At 39.9% G+C, this 27049-nt stretch overlaps 1 protein-coding gene across 4 annotated transcripts in view; it reads right to left on the reverse strand.

Annotated features, from left to right (window-relative positions):
• shcbp1 (SHC SH2-domain binding protein 1) overlaps positions 1–26477 on the reverse strand; it is a 33359-nt gene extending 6882 nt beyond the window's left edge. For all 4 annotated transcript variants that reach the window (XM_080436694.1, XM_080436692.1, XM_080436693.1 and 1 more), the window contains exons 1-10: positions 26255–26477; positions 24009–24227; positions 23116–23231; positions 21812–22020; positions 17714–17809; positions 14766–14996; positions 11391–11568; positions 8334–8454; positions 5671–5802; positions 3659–3777 (exon numbers count right to left, since the gene is read on the reverse strand). In XM_080436694.1, the coding sequence (XP_080292820.1) occupies positions 3659–3777; positions 5671–5802; positions 8334–8454; positions 11391–11568; positions 14766–14996; positions 17714–17809; positions 21812–22020; positions 23116–23231; positions 24009–24227; positions 26255–26390 (1557 nt within the window). In that variant the 5' untranslated portion in view covers positions 26391–26477. The remainder of the gene's footprint in view (positions 1–3658; positions 3778–5670; positions 5803–8333; positions 8455–11390; positions 11569–14765; positions 14997–17713; positions 17810–21811; positions 22021–23115; positions 23232–24008; positions 24228–26254) is intronic.
• Between the last annotated feature and the right edge of the window lie 572 nt (positions 26478–27049).

The raw sequence follows: 27049 nt of genomic DNA on the forward strand, positions 1-27049 counted from the left end.
TTCAGTCTTTTATCATTACACATTTTCTGATCTGTGCACTTTCAGTTCATGTGAAGTGCACTGCACTGAATTTTAATGCACATAATGTTCTATGTACGTTTGATTGACGGTTGACAAGCACCCAGTGGGGCGTGATAATCTGGCCGTTTGGCTGACCAAGCTGCTCCACGGGAGGCATGTTTCCTACCCAAGTAGCCGATCTACAAGCTCGGAATGCGCCGAGTTGCAACGCGTTGTGAGCTTGTAGATCGGCAATTTTTCTAAAACGGACCAAAAAAAAAATAGTCACCATAGCGATATTGGGGTATTTAACACATTGATTGCCAAGGTTGCAATATTGCGTCATTTCAAATCCAACACTTCACTACCAAAGACACAATATTGTGTTATTAGTGATTAAGCTAGAGGGCGCTCTTTGCCAACCTATGAATGATGCCTTGAGTGCCAGAGAAGGATAGAACCGGAAATGACGTCATCCAAAAAATAATCACCCCGTTCACTGCAATGTTATGAGATTTAGAAAAACACATCTGGCTCAGATTTATTTACCCAGACTGCGTTTTTTGGTGAAAACGAGCCATATTCAACTGCCGATAACAACAGAACGGACGACCACGGTTACAATGTTTTTGTTCTGGTGGAAAGAAGACTCGTCTCTCCACATAGACATCCTTTGTTTACATCCGGGTTGAAAAAAAAAAACGTCAAAAAGACTCAAAATAACGGTAAAACCGCTGGCCGTGGCGGTTTTACCGTGAATTAATTAATTAACACCTGGCAATGAATGTGTTAATAAATTTTTTAAAAATATATTTTATTTTGTCCATATTGCCAAGCCCTACTGGATGGCTATATCGGTCAGCTAAAGGCCTGCAGTGTACAGGAGCCCTCGTACACTAAAACTTTATTTTCTTGACGTAAAGTAATATCAATTCATAATTTAGCCCCCTTTAAGGCCGATACATACTACAATACTTGGGGGAGAAATGGAAAGAGAAACGCTTTGCTGACTGTGTCGCAGCTTGTTTCTAAATTCATTTCTCCCTACGGGAACAGGACACCCTTGGGAGACAGAGAGCGCAAAAATACAAAAGCGATTTTTATCATTTCAATAAATAAGCATAAATAAACTGCTTCACTTGAACAATGTTCCATAGGGTTGCCTATATACGTTTTATATACACAGATTCTGCGGTGGTCGGCTCTCCACTCTCCTCTGTCCTGTGTGTGGGGGTGTGTGTGTGTGTGTGTGTGTGTGTGTGTGTGCTAGCGCAGGGGTTGGGGCCGTAGAAATAGAGGCGGCTCGTTCAGGTCATTTGGCAGCTTATTTATAAACTTTGGTCCAAGCAGTGTGTAGGCAACACTACAGCCAGCAGCACTGCTGGAAGTGGAACAGATTGTTAAATGAATACCTGGATATTGCGACCGCAACGCGCTGTGGGGAATTTGTGACGGAGGTATATGGAGGTTTTCCCTTTCTAGCCATAGGCTGTGCTTATGAATGGTGACACTAGAGAATTCAGAGGCGTTTGTCCCTACTGGAAGTTGGCTTGTTTCTCTTCCAAACTACTGCAGTTTTGCCAGGCTTCAGTGCCAACAGAATGAACTCGAAGCTGGGCACAACGCGGAACATCTCGGCAGGCACTGTACAGTCGAATTTAGGACGGGTACAGTCGAACCTCTGAATGCCGTCATACTGTAGTCTGGACCGAGCAGACACTTTTAATGCCGAGTTGGCCTTAAAAGTGTAGTATGCATCAGCCTTTAGTTATTTGGCACTGTACATTCGCACAGAGATGAGATGAAAAAACAGAACAAACTATGCATTCAGCTACAACCAGACCACCCGTTTTATATCCCACCCATCTGACCACTTAACCAGGCAGCCTTTCGGCTGCCGTGTTAAGTGGTCAAGTGGGTGGGCTGCGTGCATTTTCAGAGCATGTTTATTTTAATGATCAATCAATCGATCGTATTCTGGCTCGGATCAATGGACCTAACACAGTATTCTTTTTAAATATGTTAATCTTCTATTACCACTCAAATCTTAGCGTTTTGCCAATTATTTGAGGGCCCACTCACAATAAATACCCTTTGTTTGAATCTCTGTACTAAACCAGTAACCCCTCAAGACAGATTAACAGCAGAATCTGTCAGCACTTTACTGCCCTAAACATGCAGTGTTGTTGTTAGTAGGAATAAACACAGAAGCACCTGGGAGGAAGTAGACTCAGAAAGAGGAGCCAGAGGCAAAAACAGATGAAAAAAAAAAAGGTTTTCACCGAATGGGTTCCCAGATTACTAAACCAGTGGTTCTCAAACTTTTTGTGAGCCCCCAAAATAATCATATTTGAACTGGGGACCCCCCCAGCCTGACAAGCACTTGGAATTGTAGGAGTTGAGGAATTAAATTGAGTTTTGACTCGGTTCCACAGATAAATATTGTGAAAATAGGCAATCTACATGTTCATGACACCTTGAGAAAACAATGTGGGGGGGGGGGGGGGGATTTCCAGTTTTCAGTACTTTTACTTCTACTCCATTACATCTCAGAGGCAAATATAGTGCTTTTACTCCACTACAATTATTTGACAACTTTAGTTCTAGTTAATTTAGACATAAATTATGAAACATACATTAAAAGGTAGGGTAAGTGATATTTTTTGGTTAAAACAAAAAGTATTTTGTTAAAAGGTTAAAATACTATATTCTGATAGTAATCATTGCTATAGTGTGTTTGTTCAGTAACAGGAGTCTCCCCGTCTCTCCAGCTCTTTAATAAACAGAAAATACATTTTCCGGTAGGTGTCAAAATCTCAGCCAATCAGGAGAAAGTACCCATTTTTAAGCTTCATTTTTATAGTGTTCCAGTTCCAATTTTGCCTGCTAATTTCTTAGTGTCATCACTTCCAATTTCACTTGTTTAATCTATATCCTGATTGAGTTCTCTATCCTGATTGGATAAAATTGGAAATGAAACTGAAACGAAAATGCATTTTCTGTTTTATAAAGAGCTAGAGAGACAAGGAGACTTCTTTTACTGAACAAACACTCTATAGCAATGAGTACTATCAGAATATAGAGCTATTTAACACTTATTTTAACCAAAGAAAATCACTTACCGTACCTTTAACACTTTACCTGCCAAACACGAGTATAACCGTTGATGAAAAATACACCCGTTTACTGCCATCAACGAGTACAACCGTTTTTTTTTTTTTTTCTTTTTTTTTTCAATTTATCCACACACTACCAGAGATATCACGATCCAAAGATTTCTAGCTCCATTCACTCCTTGGTTAACTTATTACTTTAAAATCCTGTATCTCGGCTCCTGTGTAATTTTTTTTTAACCATGGCAGTGGGGGAAGTAAAAAAAAAAAAAACCCTCTGGCAGGGAATGTGTTAACCACTTCAGCCCTATTTTATACATAGTCTATTTGAAAATAGACAATCTACAAGCTTGCGAAGCGTTGTGAGCCTGTAGATCTGCTATTTTCAAACATGTTAGTACTTTTACTTTTGGTACTTATAGTATATTTTGATGCCAATACTTTTGTACGAAACATTTTGAACACAGGCCTTTTACTTGTAGCAGAGTATTGATACTTTTACTTAAGTAAAACATACGAGTACTTCTTCCACCACTGACAGTCACCTTGGAGCCGTAGATATCACACATGTTCATGGTGAGTTGTGCCGAGCTGCGGACGATCACACCCGTGGTGTCACACTGCAGCACACAGTTCTCCATCTCCAGTCTGCCCTGACGCACACCTGGAGAGGAGAGGAGACACGGGTCTGACTCAACGTCTGAACATTCACATTCATTAGAGCAGAGCAGGGGTCTTCAACGTCTTTCCAGGCCTTTTTTTCTCTCGGCTAAGGGGTCCTTACCCCTTAACCTTCAATGACTATCTTCAGTGATGTGTACATTTTTCATTTTTGGTTTATTACAGACATTTAACTCATTGAGTTTGCTGATTACTTTTGATGCAATAATGGTGTTTTTTTCCAGGTTGAGAACCCCTGAAGTAGGGCAATATTTTACGAAAAGTAAGTTAGACTCCACTTATCCATACTCTAGCTGTTAGAGTATGGAGATAAGAGGTTTCTGCCAGACAGCAAAACGATATATTGCAATAATGTGCGGTTGTCACAAAATCCCAAGTCACACCTAGACGTGTCTCAAGGCACACCGGTGAGCTGAGACACACTGTTTGGACAAGCACAGGAAAGAGACTTTCCTGTGCTGAATATTGTTATTCAGCACAGGTCAAGAGCTCCATTCAAAACCATGACATCCCTGCTACATGGCACATGTTCTAAATATTTCATCTAGAATCGGTTTGGTCTTTGGGTTTGAAATAAACATGACCCTTATCGATTGGCTGTACCCATAGTCATAATATCTTGTCTTTTAAAAGTCCTAAAATCGCTTCCTCAGAGCGAAGCGGAATGTGAATTCAGAAAGGTAACTAGAGGCTCAGGGTGCAGCAGGTCGGGTTGAGCTGAAACCCCAGCAGGATGCTCGGTTTGTTTTTAGTTATTTAATAAATATAACTTTTTGCTCAGGCCAGGGTCGTAACGACACCCACAGCAGCAAAGACCTTCAGACTGGATCCAGTTGATCCCATTCCACCATCTCTACCCACTGAGGGTATATGACTGCTGCTTCCTTTCAGCCGGAACCTGCAGTTGATGCTGAATTGCTGATGATGTCCACTGAACAGACAGCAGGGATGGCAGAGGAGGCTCTACTATGGATCAACTTTACTATCGATCAAGACTGAAGCTGCAAAGATGTTTGAAATTAATCTGACTCTAAACACTAAGTCATTCATGATGGCCTTTCTGTTCCTTTCCCGTGTTTGGTATATTATGCCATTCAATCCGGGAACGCATACCGTGTCATTTTAGATTTTAGCTATAACCATTATTTTATACTTTTGGCTATTCGACAATAGCAAGCTCGTATCGCGGCACAGTGTCGCGCTACGAGCTTGTAGATCTGCTATATTTGAAAAATCGTGAAAATTTGTGCACATATTTGTAACTCCTACATTTGTAACTCAAATCTGTGCTTCTGTGGGGTCCCTGGAACAACATATTTTGAGATGGGGGTCCGCGGCCAAATACACCTCATTTTGGGTGGTCCTTGACATGAAAAAGTTTGAGAACCACTGATTATAGCAACATTAACAAAAAATGTAAAAAAGATTTAGAGGACATTTTGTAGAATCCCCAGAAGCAAAGATTTGAGTTACAAATGTTTGCTTAAAAATAAAAAATCACATATACACAAGATTTGCACAAATTTTCACGGTAAAAAAAAACCCCAGCAGATCTACAAGATCATAGCGCAGCACTCTGTGCCACTCTATGAGATTGTAGATCTGCTATTTTTAAATAGCCTAAGAAATCAAAAAATTATTCCCGGTCTTAATGGGTTATATGAAAACATGATGTCTATGATTCACAGTCATAACCATTCAGCACCACTCTCTCTCTTATTGTACCAGTTTTCCTTGCTTGTCAGGATTGTCAAGATTTTTCATAAAATGTCTAAAATAGCGAAAAATGTACAAGATCACAACGCTGTGAAATGTTTGTCCTTGGCTGTGAATTCAAGGGCCTGTTGTACTTGTAATAAGTGTCTGGCAGACTCACACAGAATGCCTTCGATGGCGTCGTGCTCGATGAACTTGATGTTGGAGATCTTGACGTCGGCGCCCATGGACTCCACGAATGAATCTCCTTTGTTTTTCTTCTCGATCACCACTTCGTCAGTCAGCCCGAACCCTTGACCAGACAGAATGAAAACATTAGAAATCCAACTGATACGAGTAATATGCAGTGTACCAGGCTGGTTTGAATTAAGACACGAGGCCGAGCCTACCAACAACACTTTCAAGATTTTTCAATAATGTTCAAGAATAGCAGATGTACAAGCTCGCAGTGCAGCACAAAGTGACGCGCTGTGAGCTTGCAGATCTGCTATAGAGCACCAAAGTCTGACGTAAATTACACATCCTAGGTTTGTCTACCTGGTTCGCGATTTTCCACCCCCGTTCTGAATCCCATAGACGTCTTTAATATTGCGTCAAATAAGAACTGTGTTCCAAAAAGAAACAAATGACCCCGGCGGTTTGACTCTTACGGATATGAAGCATCAACTGACGGTGAGAAAACGATAATTTTACTTCCACCGAATTAGTTAAATTTTCGCCAGAAACAGAATGTATGAAATATAAGTGACTGACTATCATAAACGATACAGAACCTCCTCCCTGACAATATCACAGAGACAGTTTGTTTATTTTTGGACCACAATTCTTATATGAGACGATTCTATGATGACACAATGTTATTCTCCATAGAGAAATTACTTTACGAACCTGGGGATGAACGAGTGACGTCAGGACTTCTGTACTCTATTCCTGAATAGCCAACACTAAAACCTAAAAACGACACAGATCCTTTCCCCGTTTTAATGGGTTGAAGACAAACCATTGACTTAGGGATAAGTCCAGTGATGTTTTAGTCACTGATGTTCAGATAGATCCACAAGCCATGTACAAATGTCAGCAAAATATACCGTTTATCGGTTGAGCGTTTGTGCGAAAGGGAGACGAGAAAGACGGAGAGCGAGGGAGAACATGGAACCTCTATTCAAGTTCTCTTATCTCACTTATAAAACGTTCATTGGTGACCCTGTGTTATTTTGAGAATAAAAAGGGTTAAATGGTCCAGACTCTTATTAACGCTTATTTGTTAATCTGTTAAATAACCAATGAATCTCCCTGTTAAAGTTAATTAAAATCTTAAGAGTTAATTAAACTCTTATCGAACGTAGTCTGTTGGTTGGTGTAAATCTCACTATAGAATTTTAAATGCTTTATTCAGATCCACAAATGACACCTCCAACGCCAGGCATGTCCATGGAACCAAATGGACCTGTAAGGGTCCATTTGGGGTTCCATTTGTACACTCTCAAGAGTTACACACCCGTAAGGGGCCATTTGGAACCCCCTCAAGGATCCACTAGGGTCCCTGGACCACACTTTGAGACCCACTGGTGTAGCTGAGTGTTTCCAGTGAGCCGACATGCACAATATCAGCACCCTGACCAGTGTTGCCAGATTCGGTGAGAGAAACAAGCAACCAGGTCTAGGAAAATCAGCCCAAAAGAAGCGACTATGGGCCACATGAGCACTTTAACATATACATCAGCTATTTGAAAATAGCAGATCTAGAAGCTCACAACGCGTCGCGATGCGACGCGTTGTGAGCTTGTAGATCGGCTATTTTCTAATAAAATCTTGCGGGGACATTATGATAAGCAGATCTGGCAACCCTGACCCTGGCTCTGTTTGACCAGAATGGAACAGAGCCTTCATTAGTTATCATTGGTAACACCTGTGAAAGTTAGCATGCTGAAATATAAGCCATTGTTCTTGCATTAATAAGAAAATGCAATGCAAAATAAAAAGTTTGACATGGTGTTTGAAATGACCCAACCCGCCTACACGTTCTGAGACACAGAGCGAGTAGACAGGAAACGGTGCCATCTTATAATGGGCATTAGTGAGGACCAATTATATGAAGATGGGTGACGCGGTCCTTTAACCCATTGAGACCTGAAGCCGGTTCTACAAATGCCTTCTAAACCAGTCGTTGTCAAGGGACCCCCCAAATTTATATATATATATTGGGCCGCGGACCGGCCCTTCTGAAAATGTTTTGTGCCAGGGACCCCCCAGAGGAGAAGATTTGTGTTTTTCAAACACTTTAAAGATTAAAAAAAATATATACCGGTATATCAAAAATAGCAATGTACAAGCTCGCAGCGTGGCGCGAAGTGACGCGCTGTGAGCTTGTAGATCTGCTATTTTTTTTAGAACTAATGTTCTAAACCACTGTTCTGAATCCTAAGAGTTTTTTGAAAAACGTATGTTATATATATATATATATAAATAGCAGATATACAAGCTCATAGCGCGGCCCGAGTGCCGCGCTATGAGCTTGTAGATCTGCAAAAAAATTGTAATCTTGAAAATTCGTGGCAATCTTGGATTATATATTTTTTAAAGCGAACATTTGTAAAATATGTAGTTCCAGGAACCCCCAGAAGCAAAGATTTGAAATACAAATGTCAAAAAAAATCTAATATTTGCACAACTTTTCATGATTTTTCAAAATTAGCAGATCTACAAGCTCATAACGCGGCACAGAGCTTGCATATTTGCTATTTTTGAATAGCCCAACGAAATCTAAAAATGACACACAGATGCGTTCCCGGTCTTAAAGGGTTAAGACTCAAAGCCACATACCTTCTATTGTGATGGAGTCTGGTAAGAAGATGGAGCTGGAGACGCAGTAATGTCCTGGCAGAATAATGACCAGGTCGCCCTGGTAACACGCACCTATGGCCAGCACCGGGTCACTGTGGAACTACATGGGACACACGTGTTGGGGGTTACTATACTTACGAGGACGCTCCAGTGACTTCATCATCCACCTTCATCGTCCTTGCCGCTAACCACCAACCTTTTTACTCTGACAGTACATGGATTGTATTCCTTATATATCAAAAATAGCAGATCTACAAGCTCATAGCATGGCACCGAGTGCCACGTTTGTAGATCTGCATTTTTTTAAAAAATTTTTTTAAATATGTGCAAATCATCTTTGAATATACATATATATTTTTAAAGCAAACATTTGTAACTCAAATATTTGCTTCTGGGGGATTCTACACATGTCTTCTAAATCCTAACAGTTTTCTGAAACACTTATGTTGCCATTATATCAGTGGTTCTCAAACTCTTTTCATGTCAAGGACGCCCCAAAATTATATGTATTTGGCTGCAGAGTGCGGACCCCCATCTCAAAATATTTTGTTCCAGGGACCCCCCAGAAGCAAAGATTTGAGTTACAATGTTCGCTTTATAAAAATATATATATTAAAAAAAAAATATATATATATATATATATATATATATATATATATATATATATATATATATATATATATACACGATTTCTCAAAAATAGCAGATCTACAAGCTCATAGCGCGGCACCGAGTGCCGCGCTATGAGCTTGTAGATCTGCTATTTTTGAATAGCCAAAGAAATCTTAAAACGACACAGAATCTTTCCCGGTGAGATTAATCGTTTTAGTTCATCGCCAACTAAAACGACCATCAAGACGGTGACAGACAGTCCTATAATAGTTCTTATGCCTAATCTTTAACCTAAGCCCGTAAACCTAAGCCGACGCCTGTGTATACTGATGTGTATACTGATGGACACTTAAGGCTGGGCTATTAACCGAAAATATATCGAAATCAAAATGAATTTAGAACCTCTAACCGACTTAATCTTGCTCATGTAGGTTAATCGAATAATCAAGCAGGATTTTAGGTGATATAGATATTTTTATTCCTTATATATATATATATATATATATATTAACAAGACATTTTATAGCTCACTAGCTTGTAGATTGGCTATTTTCCACTATTTAAAAAATAGTCGTTCACTAATCGTAATCGAGGCAAAAGTTTGAAATATTCGTGATACTGATTTGAAGTCATATCGTCCAGCCTATATGCACTTATACGGTTTACATACATTCTATAAACTTAATTATTTCTTTCTTACTACTTTACTTGTATTAACTTACTTAATTAAGTGTACACACACACACACACACACACACACACACACACTAATGTTTCTTTCTTTTAAATCTTAATTCTGAATCTCTAGTCCATTCCTGATGCACAACCCTGACCTACCAGCCAGGTGTTCCTGCAGGCTTTGGGAACGAGCATGTACTTTTTGTTGTTAAAACTCTCCTGGTCAACTTGGATCTTGACCTTAACGACAATTGGAGGGAAGCCAAGACCTCACAGAAATATGCTGCTATTTTCAAATGGCCACTCTGTTTTCTAAAATTGAAAACATTACAGAGGGAGCATAGGGCCATTTAAGTGTTTTTCCTTTTATTTTTTTAGGCAATAAACTCATACTTGCACTTTTTCTTTTAGTGAGAAATGAGTTCGCACAAAACCAGAAACTGCTATGAACACCACTTTTGGCAGGTGGCTGGCTGTTTGGCATTATGGTCCATGTCAGTGGGTCTCAAATTGGGGGTCCGGGGACCCCCAGGGGACACTGAAGGGGTGCCAAGGGTGGAACCCCTTCAAATGGTTGATACTGTAGTTAGGACCCAAATGGACACTTACAGGTTCTGTGACTCTGACAGCGTACAAATGGAACCAAATGGACCCGTAATGGTTCCATTTGTACGCTGTGAGAGTTATGAGGGTTTGTGTGGCTTTATTCATTCCAAACTGTGGGTGGTTGAAATAAAAAAAGTTCACAAACTCACTATTTAATTGTTTTTTTTTATTGCTTTAGTATAAAATAGTATTAAAAAATGTTTCAAAGACAATTAAGCCATTTACACCGGGAAAGAATCTGTGTAATTTTTATATTTCTTTGGCTATTCAAATTTTTTTAAACATGAAAATATGTGCAAATCTTTGAACATAGATATATATTTTTAAAGCAAACATTTGTAACTCAAATCTTTGCTTCTGGGGGATTCTACACATGTCTTCTAAATCCTACAGTAACAGTTTTCTGGAACACTTATGTTGCAATAATAAGTGATTCTCAAACTGTTTCATGTCAAGGACGCCCCAAATTATATGTATTTGGCTGCGGACCCCCATCTCAAAATATGTTGTTCCAGGGACCCCCCAGAAGCAAAGATTTGAGTTACAAATGTTCGCTTTAAAAATATATTTATATATTCAAAGATTTGCAAAAATGTTCACGATTTCTCAAAAATAGCAGATCTACAAGCTCGTAGCGCGGTAACTCGGTGCCGCACTACGAGCTTGTATTAGAGTTCTCAACGGGCCTGAAAATTAAGGCTCGGCCCTAACTGGGCCCGATTAGGCTCGGCCAGAACCCGACTATTACCATCATGTTAGGCCCGAAAAAACCTGAGGGAAAAAAAGGGGGGGGGGGAATAAGATTTTTTTTCCTGTTCTGAATGTGTATTTATCTATTATTATTATTATTATTATTATTTAAAAAAATCATTAAAAGAAATAATGTTTTCTTTTATTTTTTATGGAGCATAGGTACATAGATTGGTGAAGCAATAGGAAGCGGCGCTGGTACCGAGCGCAAGGCTTTGGATCCGCCCTTCAAGACCTTCGATAGGGCTGGCCCCTCCAGTCTATCACGACGGTTACAGACAGTCGTATAATAGTTCTCACCTGTATTTCAGTGACGGTGACAGACAGTCCTACAGTAGTTCTTACCTGTATTTCAGTGACGGTGACAGACCATCCTATAATAGTTCTTACCTGTATTTCGGTGTGGTCATCGGAGCCGGTGGGCTGCAGTCTGTCCTGGAGGAGGGACAGCAGCTGGCTGGCGGTGGTGGAGGCCGTGACCACGTGGACCACGTGGACCCCCGACTCCCTGGGCCCCCGCGTCTGGATGAACTTATGCCTGTTGGGGCCCTGGTAGCCCAGCATGTACCTGGTATAGACAAGTGGTGAAAAAAAATACTCAGATATTTTACTTAAGTAAAAGTATCAATACTGCAATGTAGAAGTACTCCGTTAGAAGTGAAAGTCGGCAATTCTAAATTTACTTGAAGTACAAAAGTATTGGTATCAAAATGTACTTAAAGGTAAAAGTGCTAAAATTTTTGAAAATAGCAGATCTAGCAGATCTGCAAGCTTGTAGATCGTCTATTTTCAAATAGCCTATGTATAAAATAGGGCCTAAGTGGTTAATGTATGTTTTATAATATAATAATTGATCATTGCAAAGTAACGAGTAACTAAAGTTTCAAATAATTGTAGTGGAGTAAAAGTACAATATTTGCCTCGGAGATGTAGTGGAGTAGAAGTAAAAGTACTGAAAATTGGAAATACTCCAGTAAAGTAAAAATACCTCAAAATTGTTCTAAAGTACAGTACTTGAGTACATGTACGTACAGTAGTTACTACTGCCTGGTATAGACAGTGGTGGAAGAGGTATATACATGGAATAAAGTTAAATAAAAATCTCACAGCCAAGTCCTAATGTGGGATTTGTGAAACAAGTGTGAAAAGAGACCCCCCCCCACACACACACACACACACACACACACACACACACTAGTAGCACTGTTTCCTAAATAATTAAAACAATATGTAAAATTATGTTTTAGTATTATTCCTGCTGTTCTACATACTGCCAACCAGATGAAGAAATCAGACTGAGGCTTTAACTTGTTGCTGTTATGAAATATCAGAGAGAGACCATTACAGGGTTTTACGGAAGATGCTTCAATCTGAACATAATAGCTAGTTTGACCACTTCAAATGCTCTAATCTTAAAATAACAGAAAATAGCCTATTCTACAAGGTCTCAATGCCAGCAGACTTGAGTACAAGTGCAAAACAAGTATTAGTACCAAAAAAATGTACTTACAACGATCTACAAGTTTGATCTACAGACTACAGCTTCTACAAGACGATCTGTACATGCTCACAACGTGTCACGATGCAACGCATTGTTGTGAGCTTGTAGACTTGTCCAAGTCTAAAATAGAGCTTGAAGGGGAATACCACTCATTTTCAACATTGAACCATGTCATAATATACCTTAGAGCTGTTGTGTGGAAATAAGAAAAAGGTCTCCCCACCTTCTATGTCCCCTAGAACTGGAGAATCCATTCATTCCCTAGAATGGGGAATCTCACTTCCAGCTGAAACAGTGCAACTTGAATATAAAGTTAAGACTTGTTAGAGCATTTTCAGCCAATTGATTTCTATTATCTACAAGTACAATGTCTTGTGAAATGTGATATATAACGATATTCCATTATAAACTACTACAAGTCGCACTGTTCCAGCTGGAAGTGAGATTTCCCATTCTAGTGAATGAGGCAGCCTAGAGGGCGTGGCCAAAGAGTACACTGTACGTATGTCACTGATCACATGACCCCAACAATCGATTTTTTTCCTTATTTCCATACAACAGCGCTAAGGTATATTATGACATGGTTCAATGTTGAACATTTGTGGCATTTCCCTTTAAATGTATGTTTTCGTAATAATAATCAAAAATCTACAAAGTAATTAACGTGTAACCAAAGTTTTCAAATAACTGCAGTGGAGTAAATGTACTTAGTTAATAGTTACTTTCCACTACCGCTGGGTGGTAGTACAAGGACACACACACACACACACACACACACACACACACACACTGACACACACAAGATACACACCAAGCATATTAGTCAAAAAGAGGTAGTCATTATAGACGCTTTCATTCTTCAAACAGTAGCACCGCTGACATTCCAGCCTTTGTCGGTTTGTAACCGTTGCCATGGAAACCGACAAACTATCTGAGCAACAGCTCTTATTTTGCTAACTAGCTAGCCGACAAAAAAAGTGTCCATACCCTTTTATCATTAATTTTGTAACTATTATTGACTTTATTATTTGCTAGTGGTTTTCACATGTCTCCTAGCAACAATAGACCGACATACCAATAATCATAATTGCAGTCCAAGTTAGCACTTAAACATTACGTACGGTAAATGAGACATGAGTCATGTTTTTGAGCATAATAACTCTTATACGTCTTGAAGTGCGGTAATGGAGCTTGGCATGTACTCGAAGGTGAAATCTGTGCCTGGTGTTTTTCAAAGGGTTTGAACAATGCAGACCATTTTTGTCTGCATACTACACTGGCAATGTTATGTTAACATTGTCTGCATGGGACTTTCTTTGACTTTGTTTTTCAAAAAAAGGGCAAACTTGAAAATGTGTATTTAAAGCAGTGGTTCTCAAAGTGGGGTCCAGGGACCCTATGGGGTCCTTGAGGGGGTTTCCAAATGGACCCTTACAGGTCTGTAACTCTGAGAGTTATGGGCGGGTCCTTGAAATTTGAAAGTTTCAGAATTGCTGGGATAAATAATTGACATTGACTTTGTTTAAATAAATCACTTTTCCTTTGGCCAGTAAATGGTCTGATTTGCATTCAGTGGTGCTTGATGTCTGTTTGGTGTGGTTATGAGCTGAATCTCAGACTCTGGGACAGACAGGGGTCGAGGACTCTTCTTCCTCAAAGCGACAGGGGGTCAAGACAATGGCCTCTGTAAAATAAATGGATCTCTTTTGCATGATTCAACTCCTCCTCCTCTCTCTTTTCAAGAGGTTCCGGGGGGTGTAATGTCACCTTGTATGTAAGAACACAGACTGCTGCTGCTCAATCAGTTTGTTCCTGTTAGGTCTATCTTGTTGGATTGCCTGGATGGCATTTTGACCACTCAAAACCCTAGCGTCTGGGGTGAACAGTAGGCAGTAGGCAGTAGGCACAAATAGCAGATCTACAAGCTAACCCGTAACCCTCTTGAATCTTATGATTCAAGCTCATAGCCCACGATTCAAGCTCATAGCGTGTGCCGCTTTGAGCTTGTAGATCTGCTATTTTTGATCTACAAGCTCATAGCGCGGCCTGTTATTTTTTGAATAGCCAAAGAAATCTAAAAATGGCACAGATGCATTCCCGGTTTTAATGGGTTAAACAAGAGCTTGTGACTAAATAATAACTACATTGGACCTACATACTGGAACAGAGGTTCTTTTTTTCCCTCAATCCATTTCCTGAAAAGTAACCGTTTTGAACACACACATTTTTTCCACCCTGACGGACATGCAAATTCTTTCTCCTACCGTATGAGTGGATTCTCGATGATGCGCAGCTTGCGTCTGAGGGTCTCCATCTGCTCGTAGAGCCTGAGGCCCTCCACCATGGACACGTTGTCCAGCTCAGACTCAGAGTCACTGTTGAGGTCGTTGCGGAGCGAGGAGAACTCGTGGAAGCGCTGGGAGCAGCGCGACAGCAGGGCGTGGTACTCCGCCACCAGGCCCGTGGGCACACGGTCCTCCAGGATGTCGTAGTACCTGTTGGTGTGTGGTGGGAAAAAAAGTACTCAAATGTTTTTACTTAAGTAAAAGTATCGATACTGCGATGCCAGAAGTACTCCGTTACCGTTACGAGTGAAAGTCCAGAACTCAAAAATGTACTCGAGTAAAAGTACAAAAGTGTTGGTGTCAAAATGTACTTAAAGCACCAAAAGTAGTAAAATGTTTGAAAATAGCAGATCTACTTGTAGATCGGCTATTTTCAAATAGCCTAGGTATAAAATAGGGCTAAAGTGGTTAATGCATGTTTTATAATGTAATATATTTATATCTGCAAAGTAACCAGTAACTAACGTTTTCAAATAATTGTAGTGGAATAAAAGTACAATATTTGCCTCTGAGATGTAGTGGAGTAGAAGTGAAAGTATAGACAATTGGAAATACTCCGGTAAAGTAAAAGTACCTCAAAACTGTAATTAAGTACAGTAGTTGAGTAAATGTATTTGGTTACTTTACACCACCGCATAGGACCACAATGGAAACAAGTCCCCAGGACCTTTTTCTAGTTATCCTTTAAGCCTTAATTGTCTGACTGTACCTCGTGCCGTTTACATTTCTGACTAATAAAGTATTCAATCAATCAATCAATTTCCATGACAACAAATGGTGGACTAAAGTGTGCCGATGGTGACGGCTCTAGCAGCGAGGACTAAGACGGTTCAGAGCAGTGGAGAGAGGCTGTGTGTGACAGGCAGAACAGAGGGTTATGACAGGAGAAGTTAAAAGGGGGGGGGGGTAATCAAATAAAAAACAGATTTAACCCATTCAATCCGGGAACGGATCTCTGTCATTTTAAGATTTCTTTGGCTATTCAAAAATAGCAGATATACAAGCTCATAGCGCCGAGTGCCGCGCTATGAGCTTGTAGATCTGCTATTTCTTTTAATTGTGAAAATATGTGCAAATCTTTAATTTTTTTATACATCTCAAATCTTTGCTTCTGGGGGTCCCTGGAACAAAATATTTTCAGATGGGGCCAAATACATATCATTTTGGGGGTCCTTGACATGAAACGGTTGATATATATATCAACATACGATTTAGAAGACATTTGTAGAATCCCCCAGAAGCAAAGATTTGAGTTAAAAATGTTGTTTAATGTTTAAACATTTTCACGACTTTTCAAAAATAGCACATCTACAAGCTCATAGCGCGGCACTCGCTTGTAGATGTGCTATTTTTGAATAGCCCAGAGAAATCTTTAAAATGACACAGATGATGCTTTCCCGGTCTTAATGGGTTAAATGAAAAGTGACACGGAGGGAACAGAACGCTCAGGGAAGAGGAGGAAGAAGTGACGAGAGGAAGACAAGAGCATAAAGTATAAGAGAGAACAGGAAGGCAAGATGAAGAATCTAATCCCAGCGTGTGGAGCACATAATTATAGTACCTATAGCAATGTTTTTCAGGCCAAGGACCCCTTAGCTGAGAGGGAGACGATGCAGGGACCCCCACTACACATTGTATAACATTGTGTTGCAGATTAAACTCACTCTGTTCTTGGTCTGCTCTTTTCTTCCCCCTCAATACTAAACCTCTTTGCCGAAAATAGCAGATCTACAAGCTCACAACGCCTCGCAGCGTTGTGAGCTGCTATTTTTTGGCTAAAGTTCTCCTCCGAATTAGGAATGCGAGGGTTCAAGTGGTTAATGTAAAACAAAAATATCCTTTCTCACAAAGATTTGGTTGCACCCCCTGTAGTAACTCTGAGGACCCCCTAGGGGTCCCGGACCCCCTGTTGAAGACCCATGACCTAATGGTGTGACTTGAAGGGTTCAAACGGAGCATCTCAGGTTTTTTGGGAAGTTCACATCCAGAAGATCACCAGCCTTAGTAAGCATTATGTCATCACCAGCCCACGACCCAACACCAACAACTGAAAGATGCTCATGAAAAAAAAAAAAATCAAACTTGCACCATCATATTCTTGCTCTCCTAGGACATAGTGCCCTCCAGTGGTCAGAATATACAACTACAGCTTTAACTGCCTCATTTGCAGTGGTGGAAAAAGTACTCAAATGTTGTACTTAATGTAAAAGCATCAATACTGCAATGTAGAAGTACACAGTAACAGATTACAAGTAAAAGCCCGGAATTCAAAATGTACTTTAATAAAAGTATAAAAGTATTTGAATCAAAATGTACTTAAAGTACCAAAAGCAAAAGCACTCATTATACAAAATGTCCCATTTTCAAGTTTTCAAATGTATACAGATCTTTTGAAAATAGCCGATCTACAAGCTGCGACACATTGTGAGCTTGTAGATCGGCTATTTTCAAATGACCGATATAGGGCTGAAGTGGTTACTGTATGTTTTGTAACAATAATAAAAAATCTACAAAGTAACTAAAGCTTTCAAATAATTGTAGTGGAGTAAAAGTACAATATTTGCCTCCGAGAGGTAGTGGAGTAGAAGTAAAAGTATTGGAAATACTCCAGTAAAGTACAAATACCTAAAAATTGTACTTGAGTACATGTACTTAGTTACTTTCCACCACTGCTGATTCGTGTGTAGTTTTATATTCTTAGGTCCACGAGTATAATTTTTTTTGAAAAAGGTCAATCAAGTGAGGCTGAACTGCGGCAACAGATTTCTGGGCCATGTATGGATAGTTTGGCAGCAGCTTGGGGGCAGGACTTATCCGTCCACTTTTACCCCTCAGATCAGCACACAAACACGGGGCCGCTCACTCACAGTCTGAGGCGAGGCTCCAGGGAACGGACAAAGTAGTCGAACTCGTCGTCCTCGTCCTCTTCGTCCCACTTCCTCCAGATGTGCTTGCAGAAAAACCTGGGGATGAGTGGAAATGGAAGAGATGACATTTTATTCTCTGCTGCAGACCCAAGATCTCTTCCTTGCAATGGAAATATGCCAACAAAGTACATGTTAACATTTTGTGTATATAAACTCAGGTCATCGTGGTTTAACAGGTACTCTCTGAGTTAAACTGAGGTAAACCGAGGTCCAGGAACCCAGTGTTTATTATTTATTATCATGTTTAATCATTATTTCTAGTATTATACTTTTTTTTATTTTTGTAAGATTTTTTGGGGGTCTTTTTTATGCCTTTATTTAGAGAGGGATATGGAAAGTAGGCTGAATCAAATGGACCCTTGCAGGTCTATAACTCTGAGAGTGTACAAATGGAACCAAATGGACCCGTAAATTTACAGAGGATTGGGGTCCCCCAGAGATAAATTAAAAAGGTTGAGAAGAATCACTGATCTAAATTACCCAATGGAAATGCATTTCTGTCAGATTATAGCCACGTGGTCTAATGAGGCATTCATCATGACAGATAAATATGCAGTATGTTGTAAATGACATAAGCTGCAATGATGTCGTCTCATCACGGCAACATGACTGTCGTCTCCATAAACGTATAGCTCTGCATTGGCCTGAGGCCTCACTTAATACATTGATGCTTACCAAACTAGCTTCCAGTGAGAAACCGTTTACAATTATTTTGATTACAACGCATGTGATGCATTACCTTGTGTTTACCTCGCTTACTGTAAAATCGCTCTGGATTAAGAGCGTGTGCTAAATGCCTAAATTGTGAAATGCAATAGGCATTTAGCTCTGAAATCAGAGTATATGGCATGAACGCTAGTCAAGAAAATAATTGTGTGCGTCAAAAGAAAATAGGATACCGAGTAAACATCAAACCTAGCATCTGTCTAAACAGCATGCTTATCCAATTAACATTCTTCGTATTTGTGGCGACATGCTCTGCAAAATGTAACAGATGAACCACTATGTAAATGCAGACTCTGTGGGTCAAATGAACGACAAAGAAACAAATACTGTATGCTTCCATGACAGATGGTACGTGAGCAGTGATTATGTGCAACAAGCAGGCCCTACACTCAGCGTGTGTGTGTGTGTGTGTGTGTGTGTGTGTGTGTGTGTGTGTGTGTGTGTGTGTGTGTGTGTGTGTGTGTGTGTGTGTGTGTGTGTGTGTGTGTGTGTGTGTGTGTGTGTGTGTGTGTGTGTGTGTGTGTGTGTGTGTGTGTGTGGCTGGTGTGTGTGTGTGTGTGTGTGTGTGTGTGTGTGTGTGTGTGTGTGTGTGTGTGTGTTACACAGAACATGACTTAATTCCAGCTCACTGAACAGGGAGCTCCTCTGAATTTTTGTTTCTTCAAGTTCATGTTTTGCCCTGCCAGCGAGAGCACGGGGCTCCAAGTTGTTAGTCGCTCAGTTCAGTAGAATACCAAGAAAGAAACGGTGTCTCAGAATCAAGTGACCTGCATATTTCAGTGAGGTAACCACATTAACCCTAGTCTCTTGTATCCAGACGATCAGAGTTCTCTGTCTACTACTGATACGTCTGGTCTGGTGACTTCTAAATTCAACGAATGGGAAACTCCTAAATGAGCAGTTTCAGAAACAAAATTAAGAGTACTCAAATAAATGTTGAAAACATACATTGTGTCTGTGTGATGGGACGATATGAAATTTACATGTCACGATTATTATGGCCAATCTGTAGATCGGCTATTTTTTGCAGTGTAGAGTGGAAAAGGACGTACCAAGTACAATCTTTGCAGGTCTGGATATGGTAATGGTACTGGTGGTACTGGATATAAAGCTCAGCTAAAGTAAAGATGTATGACGGAGGACAATTTCACCATCATTTTAAATCTCTGCGATACGGTTATTGACTTTTTATTTATGTTTTAATATTCATAAAAGATAATGATTATCTTCCCATGCCTAGTCTGTGATTTTAATTGTTCATGTTAAAGAGTCAGAGAATGCGGGTCATGCTGGTGGTTTAGGCATGAGAGACAAAGGCTAGCTGACCGGATAGTGCATCATCAAACACATCAATGCAATGTCCCCGGTTAAATGTAGTCTTCTGGAGATCTGCACTACATGTGCTCCCCCTCTCTGTCTCTCTCCATTCTCTTTGGGCACTTACAGTATAAGCACAGTCCTGGCTAGGATGTGAATCTTTAAACTAAAGTGCAGGGTATTGAAAGTCAAACTGAAAGTTAAAACAAGAGGCAGTGGAGCCGGTTTGTCCGGGACATCCATCGCCCTCAGGGTGTCTATCAGTACTGACTCTACCATCACATCACACACACACCCTGATTACCCATCTCATTGTCACGTGATACCCAGACAAATTGATTTAAAACAGTGGTTCCCAACCTTTTGAATTTCAAGGATCCCCTTTGATATGCATTGATTAGGCCACCGCACCGACCCCCCATTAGATAGTTGTTGTTTTTTTCATCTAGGGGACCCCAAATCATTACACTGTCAAAATCCTCAGTGTTAATTTAACTCTGAGTGTACAAATGACTCCAGTTCCCAATGTTAATCTGAAGGTCAAAAATAGTTATTTCTAATGTGTCAGTCAATCTATCTCAAGGTTGTACGACCTTCAGATGTTGCTTTCATGTGAAAATATATAATTGTAATAATAATATGGACTTTATTCCCATAATAATAAGAATATCTACAATCTGTATGTTTTTCTCTCTCCAGACGGAGATGTAATTGCAACTATGTCAAATTACAATTAAAAGAATGGTGACATGTCCAATTTACTTAACATTGTCAATAAATCGGTGTCTTAGCTGACACCATGGTTGGAATTTGTCAATTGAAGAATAGGGAGACCATCTCCAACTACTGCAGATGTGCTGGTCATATTGCATGCTCTACACTACAGTACCGTACCGTACGGTTAGGCTAAAATCACGCTTCATTCATTTAAATAAGTCCCGGATTGCAGCTTTAAGTCCCAAATATTGGGGAGTGAAATGCCATGTTTTTAACTTTTAGATTTGATACACTTGCAGTTGTTTTTCTACTCGGGGAGTGTGTGTGTGTGTGTGTGTGTGTGACACCCCTCATTCCTACACAACACCATCCTATTCCCCATCTGTTTGTTGCCGTTCCCTGCCAAAACATCTGCTTTAAGCCAAGTAATGACAAACATTCACTACACAGCAACAGGACTGGTTACAAAATACACTATCTTCTGAGAAACACTACTCAGATTTCTTGTACTGTTTTTTTTATATAATTGAGGTGTCATCAGTTCAGTCCGTCATTTCTATTGTTGTCAATTAAGGGGTTTTAACCCAAAAGCTGAATTTTTAGCAATTAGACTGAATGTGTGGTGAATGTGTACCAAAATGCTGGGGCTTTTAATTCTTTCTAAGATTCTAAGATTAAATAAGCACGATGTTGTTGTCATCAGCCACTTCCAAGTGTTGACTTCAACTTAACTTGTAGAATTGCTCCCATGAACACCTATTGCCATCTAGTGGTAAAAAATTAATAAAAAAATAACAATGCATGAAGAGTAGACTGCATGATATCGAGTGAGAGAGAAAAAAAAGGATTCAAATTAAAGTAATAAATTGTGAGCCTGATGATATTTAGTCAATAACCCTTAAGACAAAGGATTGCAACCTTACATAATTGACGTTGTATTACTCAATACTGGGTTTTGAATTTGTTTAATACATTTTGATATAAATATTCAATTTTATATTTGATGGTAAATTTACCATCACTATAATAACTATATCATCGTTAGCCTACAGGGCAGATATGACAAATAACCAAAATATACAAAGATATGACTGACATATTTAAAAGCAATATATATCACTTACCCTACCTTTAATAACTTTATTATACTTTTTTTTAAGCTCGCTGTGAGCTTGTAGATCTGCTATTCCCACTATTTTGAAAATGTTATATGATGATATGATTGAAAATGTTTCAACTTGGAAACGACGCAAAAATAATTGGCCTAGTAGGCCCTACCTGAGATGTTCAATGGAGAGAGCCGTCTGGTCAAACTCTCCAGACTCGTCGTAGACCACCTGGAGGTCTTGCAGGGCCACCTTGTGTTGCGTGGCGTCCAGCAGACCCCTAATGGACTCCTCGTTCAGTTCACAGCCCCTGGCCTCAAACTGCAGAGGCAGCGCCAGCTTCACGGTGGCCTTCAGTTCTTTGTAGTCCACGTCTTCAACCTGAGGATCATAACACCCACAGCATTCACATGATGGAATGCTTCTGTATGGCTGGATACGGTTTCAAGAACCATAGAGTACAGAAGTCCTGACGTCACTCGTTCATCCCCCGGGTCGTAAAGTAATTTCTCTATGGAGAATAACATTGTGTCACCATAGAATCGTCTCAAATAAGAATTGTGGTCCAAAAATAAACAAACTGTCTCGGCGAAATTGTCAGGGAGGAGGCTCTGTATCGTTTATGATAGTCAGTCACTCATATTTGATACAGTCTGTTATTGGCGAAATTTTTACTAATTCGGCGGAAGTAACATTATCGTTTTCTCACCCTCAGTTGATGCTTCATATCGATGAGAAAAATCGCCGGGGCCAGTTGTATATTTTTGGTACACAGTTCTTATTTGACGCGATATTAAAGACGTCTATGGGAATTCAGAACGGGGGGGGGGGGAACCACGACCCAGGTAGGATGTGTAAATTACGTCAGACTTCGGTGCTCTATAGCGAAGCCATGACAGACTGCCAATAAGAATAGCACACTTTGTTTATAAACACTTATCAGAACAACCTATCAGAACGTTTCAAAGTGATTTACATAAAACAACAAAAAATAAGCACCAGAACAAAAGAAAAAAACGGAACTGCTCAGAAACTGTGGAATTTCAAAGAAACGGTCAAATTAGTGTTCAGCATTACTGTTGATTGAAAACCTCACAGATGTAAAGGGATAAATCTGCTTGGTTAAACTGGTTTCAAGACATCTGCTTTAATTAGCCAGTAGAGTTGAGAACATAAAGAGGGGATAATATGCAACACAGGAACTGCATTTCTAGGTGTGTAGCACTTAAGCTTGCACTGCTTGGTCAGCTACTGCGCATTACAACAGTATTTAATTCCTCTAGCCTAGATTATTATCTGGGAATTTGTAGATGTAAGTATTGAAAACTGGAAATACTCAAGTAGAAGTAAAAAATATGTAAAAATTGTACTTAAGTTACTTTCCACCACTGTCCTTTTATCACTCCCCTCTCCCAGGGCAAATTAAGGCTGCTTATGTGATGAATTGCACCATACTGGTTTGGAATGCACACTCACCTCTACCAGTATATCAAAGACTTGCGTAGACCACAGGGCTTGCCAGTCGCATGGCTCCACCACCTTCTCCAGGTATTCACTTATGAAGGCCCACACCTCTGATGTCTTGCAATCACCTGTACTCAAGAGCACAAGCAACACTCACATATACATGCATACATGCACCAGCATCACAAATATATGCTACAAAACTATGTGCCCTGAAATCTCAAAGTGCCCTTGAAATTGTCTGCTGTGGTTCTCACTTAAAGTGTGTGTGTGGGGTTGGGGGGGGGGGTCCGAGCAAAATGAATAATATAATGAATATATAATATCGAGATCAGTTTAACCGGCAGATCTACAAGCTCACAACAGGTCACATCACGACACGTTGTGTAGATCTGCCATTTTCAAAAGATCTTGAAATATATTTTTTTTGGAATATTCTTTTACATTTTAACCCATTAAGACCGGTAACACATCTCATTTTAGATGTCTTTGGCAATTAAAAAATAGCATCTATATACAAGCTCGTAGCACGGCACAGAGTGCCTAACGCGTTATGAGCTTGTAGATCTGTTATTTTTGCAAATCTTTGAATATAATATACGTTTTAAAGCGAACATGTTTATCTCTGAGCACTCTGTTCTTCTATGGGGTCCCTGGAACAACATATTTTGAGATGGGGGGGGGGGGCCCATGGCCAAATACATATCATTTTGGGTGGTCCTTGACATGGACCACTGATATAGCAACATACGTTTTTTCTAAAAACTGTTTGTAGAATAGTCAAAGATTAGCAAAGGTCTGCACCCAAATACATATTAATTTGGGGGTGAGATCTCAGGTGAGATCTCGCTTATTTACAGTACGATTTACAGACGGATTCAGATGTTATGACAGAGGGGTCGTACCGAGCATATAGTCTTGGTAAGCCTTGAACCTCTCATAGAAAAGAAGGTTGTTTGTCTGGAAGACGTCAGGCAGCGAGGAGTTGCTGCCAACATTGCGCTCGGCTCTTAGCAACCGAATGCCTGGCGTCTCAACGTTGAAGTAGTCTGTACCACTGTCATCATCTTCTTCATCCTCCTCCTCCTCTCCTGCATCGCTTCTATCTGCACTCTCAGAAAGGACTGTAGAGAAAGAGAAATAGCTTTAAAAAGAACTTCAAAATGGAGGGGGAAAAAAGTACTAGATTTTTTTACTTAAGTAAAAGTATCAATACTGCAATGTGGAAACACTCTGTTACAAGTAATAATAAAAAAGTCTGGTAATCAAAATTGACTTGAGTAAAGTACAAAAGTATTGGCATCAAAATATACTTGAAGTACCAAAAGTATGTCTAAAATGTATAACAAATATTTTGAAAATAGATTGGCTATTTTCAAATAGCCAAAGTATATGAAATAATGATGTGGTTAATATATGTTTTGTAATAATAATCTAAATCTACAAAGTAACTAGTAACTAAAATAAATAAACAAATAAATGTAGTGGAGTAAAAGTAAAAAGTATTGAAAATTGGAAGTACTCCTGTAAAGTAAAAATACTTCAAAAAGTACAGTACTTGAGTAGATACTTAGTTTCTTTCCACCACTGCTATTAACTAAGTTATTTATATAGTTACAAAAGGTGTTTTACACAGGGTGCGGAAATAAAACAGAAATGACAACACACACATGGTGTGTGGTGCAATAAACATATTATTGTTTATGAAAGTGTGGTGCGTCACACCACACTTTCATAAACAATAATATCAACTCGACGTTACATGTCACAAAACTGACGTCATGCTGTGAAGTTAACGTTTACACCTAGCCATGGTTCACATGACGCTTGTATACAAGCGTCATGGTGCCGAGTCCCCCTGGTCTAAAGTTGTGTTCTATTTTTTCACATTGCCATCTCTCACATAAACATAAACGTTCAGATTTCAAATATAAAGTGCTTACCACCGAGCCACGGATGTTACAAGGCGATGCGGACCGCGATGAGTACCCGTATCTCCCGTATTGTTCAATAAAAAGCATTTTAATCCCATCGCCGGCCATTTTCTCCAAATTGTCTCCGATACTTTCAACCATGCGACACTAATGGTTTGGAGGTGTATTGCACTCTGATACATTACAAAACAAAAAAAAACAAAAAAAGAAAATGGCCGGCAATGGGATTAAAATGCTTTTTATTGAACAATACGGGAGATACGGGTACTCATCGCGGTCCGCATCGCCTTGTAACATCCGTGGCTCGGTGGTAAGCACTTTATATTTGAAATCTGAACGTTTATGTTTATGTGAGAGATGGCAATGTGAAAAAATCGAACACAACTTTAGACCAGGGGGACTCGGCACCATGACTGTCATGGTATGACAGTCATGTTTCAGGGCTAGTTTACACCCAGAAAATGCAACAGATTGTTGTTGGTGAAGTAAACAAGGTACAGAAGAACTAGGTCAACGTAAACTTTTATCGGTTTTGACATTTGCATATCTAAGTAAAAGTCAAACTCGATAAAATACATCTTGATCCAAGGCTGGTAAACTAGCCCTGATACATGACTTGGTAAACTAGCCCTGATACATGACTGTCATATCATGACAGTCATGGATGAATTTCAACCTGGTGTTTGCACTCTCTCCCTTTACGGCCCGTTAATCTACATAAACGTTCAAATTTTAATTATAAAGTGCTAACCCCATGGCCATGGATGTTGCATTTATGTACGGGCCCTCAGATGTACCCATATCTTCCTTATTGTTCAATAAAAAGCATTTTAATCCAATCGGTGGCAATTTCCTCCATATGCTTTCAACTAGTGACCCTAACGGTTGGGAGGTGTACTGCACTCTGATGATACATTATAACTATGAAAAAAATGGCCACCGATCGGATTAAAATGCTTTTTATTTAACAATACGGAAGATAAAAGGTACTTCTGAGGGCCCGTACATAATTTTAACATGCGTGGCCATGAGGTAAGCACTTTATATTTGAAATTTGAACGTTTATGTAGATGTACGGGCCAAAAAGGGAGAAAGTGCAAACACCAGGTTGAAGTTTCATCCATGACGGTAGTTACAGATGAACGTATGACCGTCGTGTATCCGTGCCATGGCTAGATCCAAGGCTAGCAATAAACCACAATCGACATAAAACAGACCTCTTGCTGCTCCTAACGCGTTGATCTGCTGCTCGTCCACAGCCTCAGCCTCGCCGTTTTCAGTCTCCAGCTCAACGTTCACGTACGAGTCCATGTTAAACTCCATCACTTCTGTCGCCATCGTCTCTGGAGCCATGAAACGGATCGAAACCGGGGAAATGTGAAAGCAAATAAAGACACAAACAAGCGCTGCTGTCCGTGTGTTTCACTGGATCACACACAAACAAACGTGAAGCTCCACTGACTTCACTACAGCCTCCAGCAGCTCCACCCAGACTACTTTCAAAATCTCCCCCCCGGTTCTGGAGCCAATGAGCGGGGACGCTGCTTTCCCTTTCGACGTCGATGATGTCATTGCCGGAACTGCGTATGGCCGTTGAGTTATAATATATGTGAGTACTTTTTCCACCACTACTCGAATTTTACTACTTAAGTAAAAGTATCAATACTGCAATCAATACTCATATCAATACTCGTTCTCATGCTATACAACAAAAATGTGGAATGCCCTAAAGGGTAAAGGAGTGTAAAACCCCTACTCACTTTCAAAAACTGCCCTAAAGAAACACCTTCAGGCCTGTCAAAGATTGCAGATCCGGTTTAGAGCGGATACGGAAACGGCATTTGTGTGCATGACTGTGTCACAGTGTTGCCATGTTTGCTTATTATAAGCGACATTGGGCTTGTTTTTCTGTAAAGTTGCTTGTAAATTATTGGTAGTTTGTGGGTTGCAAGTTTTTGGGCTGGGAATGTTTCACTTTTTTTTTTTTCAAGATTTGTTTGAAAAGGGCAGAT

This window comes from Gymnoscopelus braueri, assembly GCF_963280865.1.
Source record: "Gymnoscopelus braueri genome assembly, chromosome: 1".
NCBI lineage: Eukaryota > Metazoa > Chordata > Actinopteri > Myctophiformes > Myctophidae > Gymnoscopelus > Gymnoscopelus braueri.